Below are 16,307 nucleotides of genomic sequence, written 5' to 3'. Positions count from 1 at the left end.
CTATGTTCTTTAGAAGGAAACTAAAGAAGAGTTTGGAGAGTTGTAATCTGTCCATTTAAGAGCAGCTAATCTCCACAGTTTCATGACAACGTTCAAGGAGAAAATCCAGAACATGTACAATGATTTCATCATCTGAACTAAAATACCCACTAAATGCGACCATCAAATAAAGATTGTGGCTTCACTTTACAACGTTTGAGAATGCTTTCAATCTCCTTGGGAGGGTTCAGACCCATTGCTTGAGCTCTTTCCCAGCGATCAAGCCTCGGTATCCCAATGCATGGTCCGAACGCCATGTTCATATCAAATTGCCTCAGCACTTGCTCCTCCTCGTCGAAATCATCTGCTTTTAACACTCCCCCCCCCCCCCCAAAAAAAATAAGTTTTATAAATGGATACCCATTTCTAAGGTGGAGAAAGGAAAAGGAGAGTGACCTTTGAGATCGAGAGAACCGCCCTGGGAAACGAGGGCCGGCGGTTGGGCTATACTGGAACTGGAGGTAGCGGCGGCATGTTTGGTTGATTTTGATTTGGAAGTGTTGCTCTTCTTTTGCTTGTAGAAACCCTCGATATTCTTCGCTGGTGTCGCCATTCCAGATGCTTCCCTTGAAATTCAAGACTTCCTTTTTCAGTATTATTTATTGGGTTTTGGAATTTATATATGCAGTCAGCTGGCCAACTCAGCCGGAATAAAGGGCAAAATTCATTTTCTCTTGAAAAAAAAGCGATATTATTTTAAAAACTCCTATTAAATATTTTTTTAAATTAGAAAAATAACTCCAAACAGTCCACGTAAAATTATTTTGTGTCCTATAAAACAATGGACCTCACGTCTTATAAGATGCGAGACTTTTTAATTTTTTTAAGTAAAATTATTTAATATTAAAAATAATAATAATAAATACATAAAATTATTTTTCGTCAAACGTGAAGTTTTACTTCATATTTTTGCAGAACTTGAGGTATCTTATGTGGACAATTTAAAGGTTATTTTTCTAACTAATTTGACATGAGAATTATTTTTCAAAAAATAATTAATGTAGGTTTTTAATATGATAATGTCAAAAAAAAAAGCTTCATTATGATTATTTTGTATATTTTTATTTGTATTAAGCCTATATAAATTTATTTTAATTGAATAATTTATTGAAATCTTATTTAATTTAATTTAATTTTAAAATTATTAAATTGAACCTATATTATCTGAATTTAAAAATAAGTGTAGAACATTGGTATAGCATACATACGTAACTATATCTAATTTTGCTAAAAATTCTATTTTTTAATTAATCATTATATTCGAATCCAGATCTAGATTTGCATAGATCTATTATGAGAGCGATTTGCTCCATACACAAACATTATAATTTGAACTCTTGGCCTTACTTAGAATTCTAGTGTCTCATCCACTAATCAATTGGTTGTTTATAAAATTGTATTTTATTTTCCTAAAACTTTTATGTATTTGAAGGATATTTATATTTTATGTTCAGATAAAAAATAATATATCTCTGAAACTAAATATCTATAAAAAGAAAAGAAATTAAATCTCACAAACCAGGGCAGTATGGTAAAGTCTACAACTTGGGGGTTCTAACTATCCGTTCCATTTATGATGAATGATGCACCTTGATTTAGTTCTAACAGTGATGGGTGGTTTTTCTTTTTCATTTCTTAAGAATTCATGAAGTGCATAGTATCTTTGTTATTCTAATTCTTCTTCGTTTATATGCTACTGCTGAAATATGAACTAAATCAAGTATCATTACATAATTTACATCGAAAATGAACTGTCATAGACAAGCTATTTCGAAAAGAGTCCGTCATCAACATATCATGAATCGTATGTGAAAGTTCTCTATGCTGTGGGATGGGAGTCTATCTGAAAGTGTCAAGACTGGCACTTCACTAGAGGAAATGATTCAAAAGATCAGCTTACAAACCTTCATGTAATGACTAAAAATGATTCAAAAGATCAGCAAAGCAATCAACTTTTTGCCACCACATGGTAAATTCCACATATATTACTCTGACGGTAATAAATCCAATCACCATTAAATGGAAATTTTTTAGCGTTTTGAGCCTCTTTTTGGACTAAAAAATGACTAAGATCGTTAGATTGACCCCAACGTGTAGAATAATATCTTGAATTCTTCAGTATAACTTCTTGATGTCTTAAGCATACCTCATATCTTGAATCCATAAAGCTCCTCAATTCATGATTTTATAAAGTTTCCATAACAGCTTGAAGCCAGTTGAATTACATCAGGCAGACACTGAAGAACTAAACACCATGGCAATGCAACTGACCAGGTCGCTACGCTGCAACCAAAGTAAGCATCACATTTCATTTCATAAAAGGGTTCAACAAACCTTTTTCTGTACTTTTCATATACAAACAAGCTTCACTAAACTCGCATTCAAATGATTATATGTATTAAGCTTTCTTCTTTTGTAAGAAATTCATTCATTCCGACAGGAGTGTTTAGACATTGAACGAATAAGTAACAGTGGTGATAGCTTGGCAACAGATAAAATTTGCATTCATATACAAAGGTATCCTCAAAGAAACAATTATCTAATGGCAGGCATCTCTAAGTTACATGTTTAAATATGCAATAAATGCAGAACATATAGCACAAGAAACCATATAGGTAACTCACTTTAGTAAAAGTTGAATAATTACTTTTTGGAAACACATCACAATAAATCAGCCTCATTTGAATCTGAAGCAAGCATGTTTTTTAGCACTTTCTCCTATCTGAATATAGTATACGTGATTAGAAATGCTAACCTTATGCTGAGATATCCTTGAATCTACGTTGAAGGAGGCCTCTAACCCCCTTTGAGTATTACATTTGGCTGGAGGAATATGCTTGGATCAACTTTCGACCATTCCCTAAAGGTCAATTTGTAGCCTTTTTCTCTAAATGTGTCATAATTGTATACTACAGGAAATAAGTAAAGGGACGTACATTAAATATATTAAGTCCCCAACAACCAGAAAGAATAACTTCTTACAAAAGGAATCAGTCTAGCCAGAGGATCACCAAATATACGAGCCAGGCAATTCCATGTATAAGCTTGTCGATTAGGATAATTACAACCTTTCTAAAGTTTTAGTGTAATTTATCAAGGCCAATCTCTAATCAAGAAATTTCAGCAACCATGTAACAATGCTTTATTGGAATAATGCCAACAAGAATTTGATGTCCAACTCCAACCTTCATGCAGAAGTGAACCAGAATCAGCAAAGAGCAACCTAAACTTTTCCATCCCAAACCATTTTAAGCATTGCAAAGGAAAGAGCACATCATCACACAATAAGAAGCGTGATGGATTCCAAACCTCTAAACACCCTATTTGGCAATATAGTCTTCTTCATTTCTCAATATTCACTTATCGACTGAGGTTCCTATGAACTCTTTCAACAACTATATGCATTCAAACTTGTCCAACTAAAGGGAGAAGTGCTCCTAATAGTAGCTCCGTATATCCAGGTTGGCAACCATTATGAACAAAAACCTCAACCTTGATTTTAGGGGAAAGAATTCATAGTAACCAAAATATTCAATAATTGTTAAAAAGCTCAAGAAGGCATTGCTATTGATGAATTAGACTTGGTTCAAAATTCAATATCTCAGCAAGCAAATCATTCTGTCAATTTTCCATTTATTTCACGCATCAACACATTAGAGTTATCACCAATACGTTTACTTTCATGAACTATATAGCCACATAATTCATGCCTGGAGGCTGGCCTTACTGACTTTAATTCTATAAGAGGATCTGTTATCACGTGTTTACTACATATTTCTTTGGCTGGTTGAACATGCTTCCACCAAAAATCAGAGAGTGCCAATTTGAGAGCAGCCCAATACTCTACATCTCGGTATATCCTAAACAGACTGCTTCCTTTTGGAGTCCAAACATAGAAGTCCATCCAATCCCGGTCCATGATTTCCATTAAACCCTGAGCTTGTGGAATGCAATAGAGAGGGATCTGCCTCCAAGGGAAAGCCTTACTCATATCTCCACCGAAAAATGGACATTTTATCTCCAATACTCCTCTAAGAGACAAACCATAAACAAACTGGTCCACTAGACCATCAGGTGAAGCTGCTAACCAACTATATTCTGGATTCATCTTACCGTAAACCTGAAATTCAGGAAAATCAACTGTATTCCCAGTAATCAGTTTATATCTTTCTAGTGCTACCTCTTCTTTGATATTGGTCCAACACGTAGCTAAGTTACCAGAAAATGGCTCAATTGCCCCAATTTTCTCTAGCCAGAGCTGGGTCCTTCGAATAGGCCAAAACCCAACTGCCCCAGCAAATGTGCTAGCCGTCAATTTATGCTTTCTCTGTTCTTGCCAATTTTTGAACCAATGCTGAAGACTACTAGACTGGATAATAGGATGAGTTTCAGCAAGTGCAAATTTCTTATAACAACTAGATTCACTTGAGCTTCTTTGTGAAGGTTGATTGAGAAATTGACCACTGGTGGTGTTCCTTTCACTAACTGGCTCAAATAGATTCTGGCTGGAATATGTTCTCTGATCCTTCAAATTACCTACTAGCAAACCACCATTAGGGATATACCTGCCTCTGTAAATTGATTGCTGAATGATTAAGGGAAAGCAATATGCAAGCTCTTCACTGCAAAAGAGGGAAAAATTAGATTCATTAACTCAATATGATTCGGTGCAAGAATATCGATCGATCAGTTAGGGTAAGCAATCATGAATAATATAATTACACTTCACAAGCAACAAATATTGTCAATGATATGCCTCGATTTGAAAAAAAAAGGTGTAAAGTCTGCATTTGTAGAAAAAATATATCAATTATGCTTAAATGTGGGATTCATTCAAGCCATTAGTCATTTAATCAAAATGTGGTTTTGCTTTTTACCATTCTGTTCTTTAACAACTTTTCATGAAGCAGAATTCAAATAGGAAAAAGCTAGAAGTATTTTTTAAAAACAATAAAAACAAACAAGCAGAACCTATAAAAATCAAAAGCTCTGTAAGCATAAAAACGGCACTGGGCTCATTTGCCATGGCAGAACTTCAAAAAGACAGATTCTTCAAAACAAAAATGAAGCGAGAAAGATGACATCAAAAGACTCAAATGATTAAATACCACATTAACTCCTAGATGCTTACGAAATGGGTATTTTAAGCTAACAAAAATAAGGGGGCAGAGAGCAGGACTAAACATGAAAACAAGGGGAAATGGGTATTTTAAGTTAACAAAAATAGAACGTGTAACATTGGCATCTAAATTCATTGAGACAAAAGATTAAACACTTCCAATGCTTACGAAAGAACACAAAAAAAAAACAACCTGTGAGGGGGCAAAGAGCAGGACTAACCCTGAAAGCTTGTGAGAAGAACGGTGCATAGAGACTGGGATTTTGTGAGAATAAAATAATAATAATTTACATCGAATTATATTTTCTAATTATTGAACTTTTAATTTGAGAAATGAAGAGAGAGAGTTTCAGGGCTGAGCTTAAGTTCAACGAAGAAAAGGGTTTTACGTTGTTAGGCGGAAAGGTTTTAGAAACGGAGGAAATCCCATATGTTTGGCTACATGTTTGGAGTCTACTTCAACAATACTAGTGTTTGGGTATAATGAAAAACGTAACCCTAAAGGCTACTCTCAAAGCCCATTCCATCCTGTGCAAAGCCCAACAAACTAAAAAAGGTTTTTTGCTCATTAGGGCAAATATGTAAATTACTTGGGAAAAATAAGGCACGTATAAGTTTATTTTAGGATTTACAACATTTGTTACAGTGTTCAAAAGATTCGTCACGTCGAGATGATGAGTTTTAATACAATATATTTTTTATTAAATTTTATCACAACGGAGAAAAAGTTTGAATAAAAAATATTTTTTATTGAAACCGATCATCTCGATATGACAAGTTCTTAGTCACGGTAGCAAATGTCGTATATTCTTAAATAAACGTCTATATGCCCTATTGGGCTAATTAATTAAGGTAAAAAGGCATCTTGTACTTTTAACAAAATTAATATGGCTCTCGTATTATTTTTTCTTTTAATGTGACCCTCCAACTCAGACAATAAGCCTAATGTGACCCTTTGACCAACATTTTTCATCGCTAATCGTTATGGTACTGATGTGACAGTTCGTGGTGCTGACATAGCGGTCTATGATGACGTAGCAATCTACGATGGTTAATAATGTGACGGATAACATGGAAGATAGACTAAATTGGTAACTCAAACATGGCAGATGGACTGTCACATCAGTATCGTTGGCCGCCACATCATCATTGTGAGCTATAATATCAGTATCGAATGGTCAAATGACGAAAACTATTGGTCAAAAGATTACATTGAATTTGTTTTCTGAATTGAATGGTCACATTGAGAGAAAAATAATAATACATTATTATTTTTTAAAATACATAACCTCTGCTATCTTTTTACCAAAAAATTAAATAAATAACTTTAGAATGATTATCGAGTAAATTATATTTAGTCACTTACCTTTTACCGCATTTTAAAAATTTACTTTTTATCCAACCGTTACTGATGGTAACGATAGTAAAAAATATATTATATTTTGGCTAATTTCATTTATGAAATTTGTCCCATATTTTATTCGTATTTTTTATGATTGATATTCTTCTTTCATCATTTAATCTTCATAGGATATCATTTATAATGCAAGTAATATCAAATTATTTCACTTCTTCTACCTCTTTCTTCTCAGTTTGATTTTTTTTAAATGAGCAAAATAAAAATAAATTAAAATTTAATGTTATCTTTGTTTAATGTGTAATTTCCATTGTATGATCTTCATGAAATTAAGATATATTATTGGTTTTTTCTCGTTTATTTCTTGAATTTTTTTCATTTAGATTTGAAAAGAAAATACTATAACACTAATGAATCAAATGAGTCTAAAAATTTAAGTTTAAGATGAATTTTTTTAGGTGCATAATTTATCTGAAATTTTAAACATTATACAGTTAATTATTGGGTGACACAAATGAAAAAAAAATAGAATTGGATAATAAAATTTTCTAATTTTAAATCTAGGTGAACAAAACAAAACAAAGTTAAATGATAAATACATAATTTAAACATAATTGTTTGATATATTATATTCTAAAATTTTTAATATAGAGAGAGGGGACTCGTTAATATAGTATAAAATTTCAAATTTTATATATTTTCTAGATCATCGTAAAAGTGAAAATGAAATTAATAATAAAAATGAAGAGATTTTTATGAGAAAGATGAAGAGACTTGTTATAAATGTCTCGTGCTTAAGGACATGTTATTGAATCCCACTTATTATTAAATATTTTTATCATGTGAATTATAGTACTATAAACTTTAAAAACATCGCGACCCTGATATAAATCGAAATACAAATCTCCATACTAAAGTAATACATTGACGCTGCATAAAAATAATTATTAATTATTAGGTATCATAATAAACTTAAGCTTATTTTTTATTGTTTACTTCAAACTAATATATTTCATGTGACAAATTACTATATCATTTCTTTTAATAATTGATGTAATTTTTTTCATGTAAAACAAATGAAATGTGTTTCCTCCAAAAATTATTTGGATTGAGTAATTAAAAACGAATGAAAAAATAAAAATAATAATAGATTTATACCCGCAAAGAAAAGAAGAATGGCCATGAAAAGTACAGGAGATCATGTATTTCAAAATTTATTATTTTGCCATATATTTCAAAATTAATATATTTCAATATTAATTGGTAAAAAATCATGTATTTAAATCATATTACCATATATTTCAAAATTTATTATTTTTCATAAAAGCAAATAATTGCAAGAGATCATGCATCTAAATCATATTGCCACATATATATTTAAAAGTTACTGTTGCCATAAAAACAAATAATTTATTTTTTGTGGGGTCAATTTTAACAAAAAAAAAGTAAAATAAAAGTAACATAAAGAGATCCATTGTTTGTGAGTGACTAAAGAATAATGTTATCCTATGGATTCAAACTTCGATAATTATCTTGAGAATATATTTATCTTTCTATTTAATAAAAATATTAATATAAATTAGATTTGTTTCATAAGACTATAAGTTAGATGACACAGAATAAAAACATAGACAAATACACTTAATTATTGGGTGGCACAAATGAATGAAATATCGAAATTGTATGACAAAATTAGAAAATTTTAAATCTAAGAGACCCAAACAAAAACAAAGACAGAGGTAAATAATAACAAATACATAATTTACAAATAATTATTTGATATATCATATTTTTATGCAAATAGAAGCCACTAGTTTTATTAAAAAAAGATAAAAAATCTAAAATTACAATGAATGTTTACAGTTATAAGCGCTCACTAAACACATAATTATGACATTTCCTATAACTAATGACACAAGAAACTAGTCGCTTAAGATCATGCAAGGATCATACAAGAAAAATGTTAAAAACTCATCCAAAAGACTCGAACAAAATATAGATGTGAATATATCTAATGCCATTTAAAAATGAACCACAACATGAGATCAAACTATTGAAAGACCAACGACAATAACAAATCAGAGTAGAGCGTTGCGAGAAAACTATCTTCAAATGCAAATCACATATCCAAATCTAGTATAAGAGCCCAAAGAAAGGTATATCGACAAGATAATAAATAAGCGAAATCTTTATCAATCGAGAAATTGTCAAATTCAATCCTGAGAAAAATTGTTAAACCTATATTTTGATATAACAAAGAATGATAAAATATTTTTGGACTTAATTGAACTTAATCAAATATTTCAAAAATAATTCAAAGTCCAAAATAACTTGAAAAATATGTTTTCTAAATTTTTTATATATATGAAATGTTTTTGAGTTAATTAAAATAAGCTTAAAGTGTTTAAAATGTGTTTAAAGCATTTAAAATATGAAAAATACTATCCAGTCACTATTTGACACTGTTTATGACACTATTCATACACGTGTACTGTTAATGAATAGTGAGTTTCGAAACTTTTGATAAAATTTTTGAAACTTTACCTATTTTTAAGTAAGAGTTTCGGCACTTTTATCAAAGTTTTGAAACTTTCAATTACTGTACGTTTAAGAGTTTGAGAACTTTCCAAAAAAATTTGAAACTTCATGTGTAGGTGGCCATTGCACCTTTTTAAAGCTTCCAACTATTATAACTCATCCCCAATTATCATAAATAGCTAGCAACTCATTCTATACAATAAAAACACTCCAAGAACACTTGAAGAAGATTACTATACCTATCCAAGCTTAGAGATCAAGAGAAAAGTGTTTTCCTTCTTATTTCCTTCATTTTTTCTCTTGTACATAAGTGCATAAAGCTTAATTGCATATCTTTTGTTTTTATTCTTGTGAGCTTAAACCTTTGTAAACACCTATTGTAACACCCTAATCTAATCTGATTCGAAAACCCGCTGGATTAGATTGTCCCACGGAACTACCAAAATAGCTAACCATTTTTTTTGAAAAAACATTTTAAACACATCCATAAATCTCATCAAGATAAAATAAATAAGAATTTCAAGTATGGTAAGTTAACAAAATATGGGGGAGTTCCCAACAATAGTCTCCAAAATAAAAATATTCAAATAAAGTTACGACTTGACACTACATATGGGTCTATGATAGTACATGCCACTATAATACTCGAGACGTACTCATATCTTTATTTGCTTACTAAGGGTACTTTGGGTAGGATTTGGGTCACATAGTATCAGCATCTTATGATACCCTGGGCTAGGTTCGAGTCACATAGCGTCGACACCTTGCCAAGCTAGTATACTCCACTCGAGTACTCAGGACGTGTCCGGGTCACAAAGCATCAGCACAACGTCCAACTAGCATTTTAAGTGTCCGAGCACTGTTTGGATATATCCAGATAATCTTTACTCTACCAAAAAAGTTGATAAAAAGACGAAACGTGCCAAGAGGCATACGAAACATATAAAAACAGTAAAGAAAATGTGTCATAAAAACATAGTTATTAGAAATTAAAAAACAAGAAAAAATAAATAAAAATACGATAGAAATTAAGAAAAAAAAAGAAATATTAGCGGTCGGTGACCAACATCGAGACTGATGACACCACAACCAACAATAATAGAAAACGGACAAGCGATAGCAAAAGGCAAGCGGCTAGGTTTAATATATTTATTTTTCTAATGTGTGTGTGTGTATATATATTAAAAAAGAGAGATAGGATTTATTAATATAATGTAATATTATAAAATTTATATATATTTTTTGAATTGTTGTATAAATAAAAATGGATTGATGAAATTAACATTAGGAAATGAAGTGATTTCTATAAGAGAAAATGATGTAATTCACATAGTTTAAAATTTGTGTTGAGAGTCAATGAGGTGGTTCATATGATATTGGAGACGTGGTGGTGTTAATGGTACCAACTTGCCAATCCATTACAAATGTTTCGTGTGCTTAAGGACATGTTATTGAATCCCATTGATCATTAGATATTTAATTTTCCTTGACCAGGTCTATGACTCTTTGTCGGATCTTATAAATCGGATGAATCACTTATGTGACATTCCATATAATTTCTTAATGTAAAGCACTCAAATGACTTTTAACCTCATCTATTAATTCATGTGAATTATATCACAAACATTTAAGAATCGTGTGATTGACATGAATTGCTTCTAACACCCTCATATGAATCGAAAAGAAGAATGACCATAAAAAGAATAGCAGAGATTTCGAATTTCTTCATGGTTTTCTCTTCTTTTTCTTTCCCCTTTTTTTTGGTATGAAAAAAGATGTAATTATCTTTAATTTATATTGGAAGATGTCTTTATCTTTTATTTTAAATTTGGTAAGAATTGTTGTATATAATATTACTTGGTAAGGAATCATGTATTTAAATCATATTACCATATATTTAAAAAATTATTATTTTCCATAAAAGCAAATAATTGGCAAGAAATCATGTATTAAATCATATTCCCGTATATATTTAAAAATTATTGTTGCCATGAAAAATAAACAATTTAATGGTCTGTGGGGTAAATTTTAACCCAAAACAAAAGTAGCATAAAAGATTAGACTTGTTTCAGCAGACTATAAGTTTGATCCGCTTCATTTAGATTGAATCCAATATAATTAGCTTAAAATTATTTAGGGTAAACTACATAAATGACCACATAACTATGGGTCAGGTCACGAAATGATCACCATTTTCAAAATTGTGACAAAAGTAGTAATTATTCCAAAAAGATTTTTATTCCATAAATGGATAGTTCACCTCCAAGAGTGGAGTTTTTGTGGGAATTAGATTTTGATCCGATATTTGCGTTAAAAGCTAGAAAGTGTTAAAGTCCAATAAAAATTCATAAATTTGATCAAATAGAAATTCAGAGAAAATTTGAAGGATGATAAATTAAGCTTAAAAATATTATTTCCACATTTTAAAACGATGGAAAATAATATGGATCATTTGATTTGAGAATTTATTTCCATGTTCAATTTGGGTCGTTCGATTAAAATGGCAAGATTGAAATTTTTGGAAAGTTGTATGTATAAAATGGTAAAGGGTGAATTATTTTATTCATCTTTGGCTTTTGGATGATTGACGTGTGTTGTAATGCCCCGAATCCTGGGTTAGAAGTTTCAGACTAATTCGAGATGGGCCTTGGGTTATTTTCTAACTTGTAAGAGGTTTTGACCCAAATTAAAGTGGATTGGGCCTAAGGTAAGCCCAATAAGGAGTTAAAAAGGCATTTTTAATCTACAGTCAGAATTAGAGGGACAAGGTAGCAATTATACCTTTTAAAATTTGAAAAGGTTGAAATATTTGATTGCTTGGTGAGCTGATACTCGCTCTTTTTCTCAACTTTCCCTAGTCCTTCTTCTTTTTAAATCTTCATCTTTTTTTCTTCTCATCCTCAAAGTTAAGTAAGTTAAAGGTGATAAATTTGGAACTTGGCAACTCTAGTTCAGCAATACCAAGGTAAGGAGTGAAGTCAACATCTTTAGAGCTTTCTTTTGAACCCTCAACTTTACCATTTCACCATGAGAGTCAAGAAGGTTTTTATGGGGTTTAAGAGTTTTCAAGATTTCATTCCGTTTTCAATAATCCATAGGTTTAGGAAGTGTCCTTATTACCTTCTTAACCATTTCTTTCAGGAAGTGTTCGACATGCTAACAAAAGTCGATGAAAACTCCAAATCAATTTATTTTTTTTCTAATATTAAACATAACCCCTAAACTTTTAAAGTATTTTTTTAAGTTTGTCTCACCCCACATCTTGCCCAAAGGCTTGAAGGACCCATTCCGACCCGGTGATTTGTATATAACTTTAGAGTTTATTCATATACATTTACATCCGATAATTTTTCATCGCGTAAATTATATTTTAACAATATATTGAATAGTAAATAGAAAATACCCGCTTAATTAATAAAATAAACAAGAAAATGAATAAAATAAATTAGAATATTGAAAATTATTCATCTGATATGAATTTTATTCAACTAGATTTGGCGTAATTAAAGAGATGTAGTACACCAAAATAGAAAAAAATAAAAAAAGAAAAGGAACCTAAGAGGAAGGAGGAGGACAAGGGAAAGTGCAAAAGCAATCTGGTACACAAACTCCTTTAGCTTGAGGTCCATGTTGTTGCTGACACAAGCTAAAGCAAACATGCTCGCATTCTAGCGGTGGCACATCTATATGTGTAAAGCAACCGCCTACAACATCTCTTGCTGCTACCACTTCTTTTTCTGTTTTTTTTTTTCACGTATAATACAAGCTTAGTTAATGTTCGACCCTAATATATTATTTTAAAAAAATGAAAATTGGCAAGAGGTTTTTAATCATTAAATAAAAAATAAAAATAAAAACAATACTAGAATTTTAATTTAATCTCATAAAATATATATAAATATAAACTAATCTAACAATAGAAGTAGTACGGATCTTCAAAATTTATTTGAATTGGGTAAATAAAAATGAATGAGAAAATATAAATAATAATGAATTTTTACCCGCAACGAAAGAAGAATGGCCATGAAAAGAATAGCAGAGATTTGGAATTTCTGCATGTCTTTCTATTTTTTCCTCTTTCTTTGTATGAAAAAAAGATGAAATTATCTTAAATTTATAGTGGAAGATGTCTTTATCGTTTATTTTAAATTTGGTAAGAATTGTTGTATACAATATTAATTGGTAAGAAATCATGTATTTAAAGCATATTACCATATATTTCAAAAGTTATTATTTGCCATAAAACAAATAATTGGCAAGAGATCATATTCTCATATATATTTGAATATTTGTGTTGCCATAAAAATAAACGATTTAATGTTCTGTGGGTCGATTTTAACCCAAAACAAAAGTAGCATAAAAGATTAGACTTGTTTCAGTAGGCTATAAGTTCGATTCGAAGCATTTAGATTGAATCCAATATAATTAGCTCAAAATTATTTAATTGATAAGAAATATTTTAAATTTAATTATAAAATATTATGTAGTACTATATTTTTTGAAAAATATAGAATTAATATATCAATATACTGATTTATGACACTTATGTTAATTTATCCATATATAAGAGTTTAATAAAGAAAAACACAAAATTACTAAAAATATAAAATATAGCATTGGTTCTAAAGAGATACTATAAAATAAATATAAACAAATCTAAATGGATATTCGTATTTGTTTACGAATATGAATAAATCCAATATATTTTGAAACCTCTGTATGTCTTTTTATCATAAATTAATTGATATTTCTGCAAAACCCGATCTAGATTAATCGATCAATAGATCGAGTACCAGTGATTAATTAAAATATTATAAAATTTTAAAAGAAAATTTGAACATTACTTCATATATGTCCAGCGTACACACATTGTTTCATATATATATATATATATTAAATTTGGCAATTTGATCTTTTTTATTATTTTTAGATTTTTAAAATTTTCTTACACTGATTATGTTATTCTCGCAAATTTCATTTTTATATGTTTCGTTTACCTTTACAAAATGCTCTATTAGTGATTGTGCATTTGATAAAATTATTAATTTTATTTTTTAATTAATATGAATTAAATCGATATCATCAATTTAACATGTGTTTGTACATAGAAAAATTCATATATATTACACGTGAGCTCAGTGTACACATATTATTTTTGCTCGACAAGCGGTATTTTGTTAATAAAGGAGAAAATCAATTTGAAATTTTCATTAAAAATCTCCCTAAACTTAGATGGAGAAAAAGAGTATTGTAAACAGGCCCAATTAGCCATAAAAAGTAGATTTTTAAATAGTAGAAAGATGAGAAGGAGATTTTTAAATAGTTTCGGGTTTACCCGAAGGGATAAGTGGACTCCGTATAAATTTTATTTTAAGTCATTGGGCTTAATTTGGGTTTGAACCGGACCCAATTAGCCATAAAAATGAGATTTTTAAATAGTAGAAAGATGAGAAGGACCAAGAGAGTAAATTTCCCATTTTGCAAATATGGAGCATATTTATTTCCTTCATATTCTTTTCCCCTTCATTTCCATATTTCCTTAAGCCAAGGTAAGAGTTTGAGCCTTTTCATGTTTCAATTTCGTTCCTAATCCGTCCAACTTCATCGTTTTAATGTTTCAAGTCATGGGTCTTTACAGTTAAGAGAAAAGGTTAGGAGAAATCATCGAAATCACCAAGGAAAGGAGTGTGGCTAAGTAAGGGGCTTTATTTCGGTTTTCTAACACGAATGTAGTGTATTTCTAATCCTTTGGAGCATCATGTTTTCATAAATTTAAGTATTGCCTAGTGTTGAAAACATTTTGATGTTTCGATATAAAAATTAAGTGTTATTAAATTTTAAGATTTTATAATCATTTTTAAAGTATATTTGATTAAATTATTCGAATATCAAAATATTACTCCAAGTTTTTCAAAGATCAATTTCAATCCTTACTAAAGTGTAAAATTGTGCTTTAAACTTAAAATATTTTTGAAACAATTTTTTACAAAGTAATTCGAAATAAAATCGAGCCAAAAATCAAGTTTCTAAAGGGATGTACCGATGCACTCATTGATGTATCAATACACACCTTAATTCGAATGCTTTTTTTTACTAATGCACAACCATGCATCGATGCACTCCTGATTTTATTGAAACATCAAATGTAATTAGTGTACCGATGCACCCCAAGTGTACCGATGCACTAGGTCAACTAGCAGTCGAAATATTTAAATTTACGCATAGTATACCGATGCACCCTTGAGAATGTACCGATGCACTCACGCTCCCACCAGATTTTTAAATGATAATTACTCAATAACGGCTCTATTGACTTCACCAATGACTCCAACGTTCAGAAGTGATTCAAGGTGTATTTAAACAAGGTTAGGAGCCATTGATCAACAAGAATTGAGAAGAGAAGCTAGAGAATCAAAGAGAAAGCCTAAAACTTATCGTTTGAGCATTTTCAAGCCTATTTTCATTCAAAATTCATTTTTACTTTCAAGAACACCTTTGTGTTCAATTGTATTCATTATTGAGTGTTCTTTCTTTGTTTTAGAATTGTGCAAACATATTGCCTTGTGAGGTTTTTTTGTAAGTTTGCGAAATTTGTATTCTTCTCTTTGGGAGAGAGTGTTCTCAAGAATTGGGGGTATAATTCTTGATGGAGTTGTAAGGTTACTCTTTGTCCTCAAAAGAAATAATAAATTAGTGAATTAGATGGAAAATCCTTAGTGTGGATAGCTAAGGTAGTGGACGTAGACTTTGGTTGATAAAAACCACTCTAAATCGTTGTGTAAATATTTTCTATTTTCTGCAAAAGCTTCCACCAAAATTTTTATTGCCAATTCACCCCCTATTGTCTATTTCGTCGATCGATTAACTCAACAATTGATATCAGAGCCTCACTCATTTAAGGTTTAATCTCCTCTTGAGTCGATTCGGGAAGAGTTATATCGATATTCAAGTCATCAATGACCTTCACTTCAAACTCCGACTTCAGTATTGATTCAATGCCCGTCAACAAGCCTCCTTTCTTCAATGGAGCTAATTATGCTTATTGGAAGAATAGAATGAGGTACTTCATTCAAGCAAATGACATGAGAGCATGGAATATCATAGAAGACGGATACATCATACCTGTCACTCATTCGAGATCGTGGAGTGAAGAAGAGACAAGAATGTTCAACTCAACTCAAAGGCTATCCATATTATGTTTTGTGCTCTTGGACCAAATGAATACATGAGAGTTTCATCTTGTACAACCGCCAA

The 16,307-nt window shown here is 30.5% G+C and overlaps 2 protein-coding genes across 3 annotated transcripts; both read right to left on the bottom strand.

Moving 5' to 3' along the window:
• Positions 1 to 3: 3 nt before the first annotated feature.
• On the bottom strand, positions 4 to 613 carry LOC120121461. Its single transcript, XM_039140811.1, has 2 exons — positions 436 to 613; positions 4 to 343 (listed from the first exon to the last, which is right to left on the bottom strand). The coding sequence occupies exons 1-2, from the start codon at positions 590 to 592 to the stop codon at positions 150 to 152; spliced, it is 351 nt and encodes a 116-aa protein (XP_038996742.1). The 5' UTR covers positions 593 to 613; the 3' UTR covers positions 4 to 149.
• Positions 614 to 3,189: 2,576 nt separating this feature from the next.
• Positions 3,190 to 5,536, bottom strand: LOC120121471. Of its 2 annotated transcripts, XM_039140823.1 has the most exons (3): positions 5,380 to 5,536; positions 4,258 to 4,661; positions 4,097 to 4,159 (listed from the first exon to the last, which is right to left on the bottom strand). In XM_039140823.1, the coding sequence occupies exons 1-3, from the start codon at positions 5,406 to 5,408 to the stop codon at positions 4,149 to 4,151; spliced, it is 444 nt and encodes a 147-aa protein (XP_038996754.1). In that variant the 5' UTR covers positions 5,409 to 5,536; the 3' UTR covers positions 4,097 to 4,148. The 2 variants fall into 2 exon arrangements, with proteins under 2 accessions (XP_038996753.1, XP_038996754.1); XM_039140822.1 differs by having other exon boundaries at positions 3,190 to 4,661.
• Between the last annotated feature and the right edge of the window lie 10,771 nt (positions 5,537 to 16,307).

This window comes from Hibiscus syriacus, unplaced genomic scaffold (assembly GCF_006381635.1).
Source record: "Hibiscus syriacus cultivar Baekdansim isolate YM2019G1 unplaced genomic scaffold, ASM638163v2 tig00110372_pilon, whole genome shotgun sequence".
Classification (NCBI taxonomy): Eukaryota; Viridiplantae; Streptophyta; class Magnoliopsida; order Malvales; family Malvaceae; genus Hibiscus; species Hibiscus syriacus.
Note: the sequence above shows the minus strand (reverse complement) of the source record. Positions and strands in the feature narration are given on the sequence as shown.

Coding starts and splice junctions, on each gene's coding strand:
- LOC120121461 (XM_039140811.1), bottom strand. CDS start 592: ATGGCGACACCAGCGAAGAATATCGAGGGTTTCTACAAGCAAAAGAAG. Junction 344..435: donor CGGTTCTCTCGATCTCAAAG/GTCACTCTCCTT, acceptor TGTTAAAAGCAG/ATGATTTCGACGAGGAGGAG.
- LOC120121471 (XM_039140822.1), bottom strand. CDS start 5,408: ATGCACCGTTCTTCTCACAAGCTTTCAGG. Junction 4,662..5,379: donor TCTTCTCACAAGCTTTCAGG/GTTAGTCCTGCT, acceptor CCTCTTTTGCAG/TGAAGAGCTTGCATATTGCT.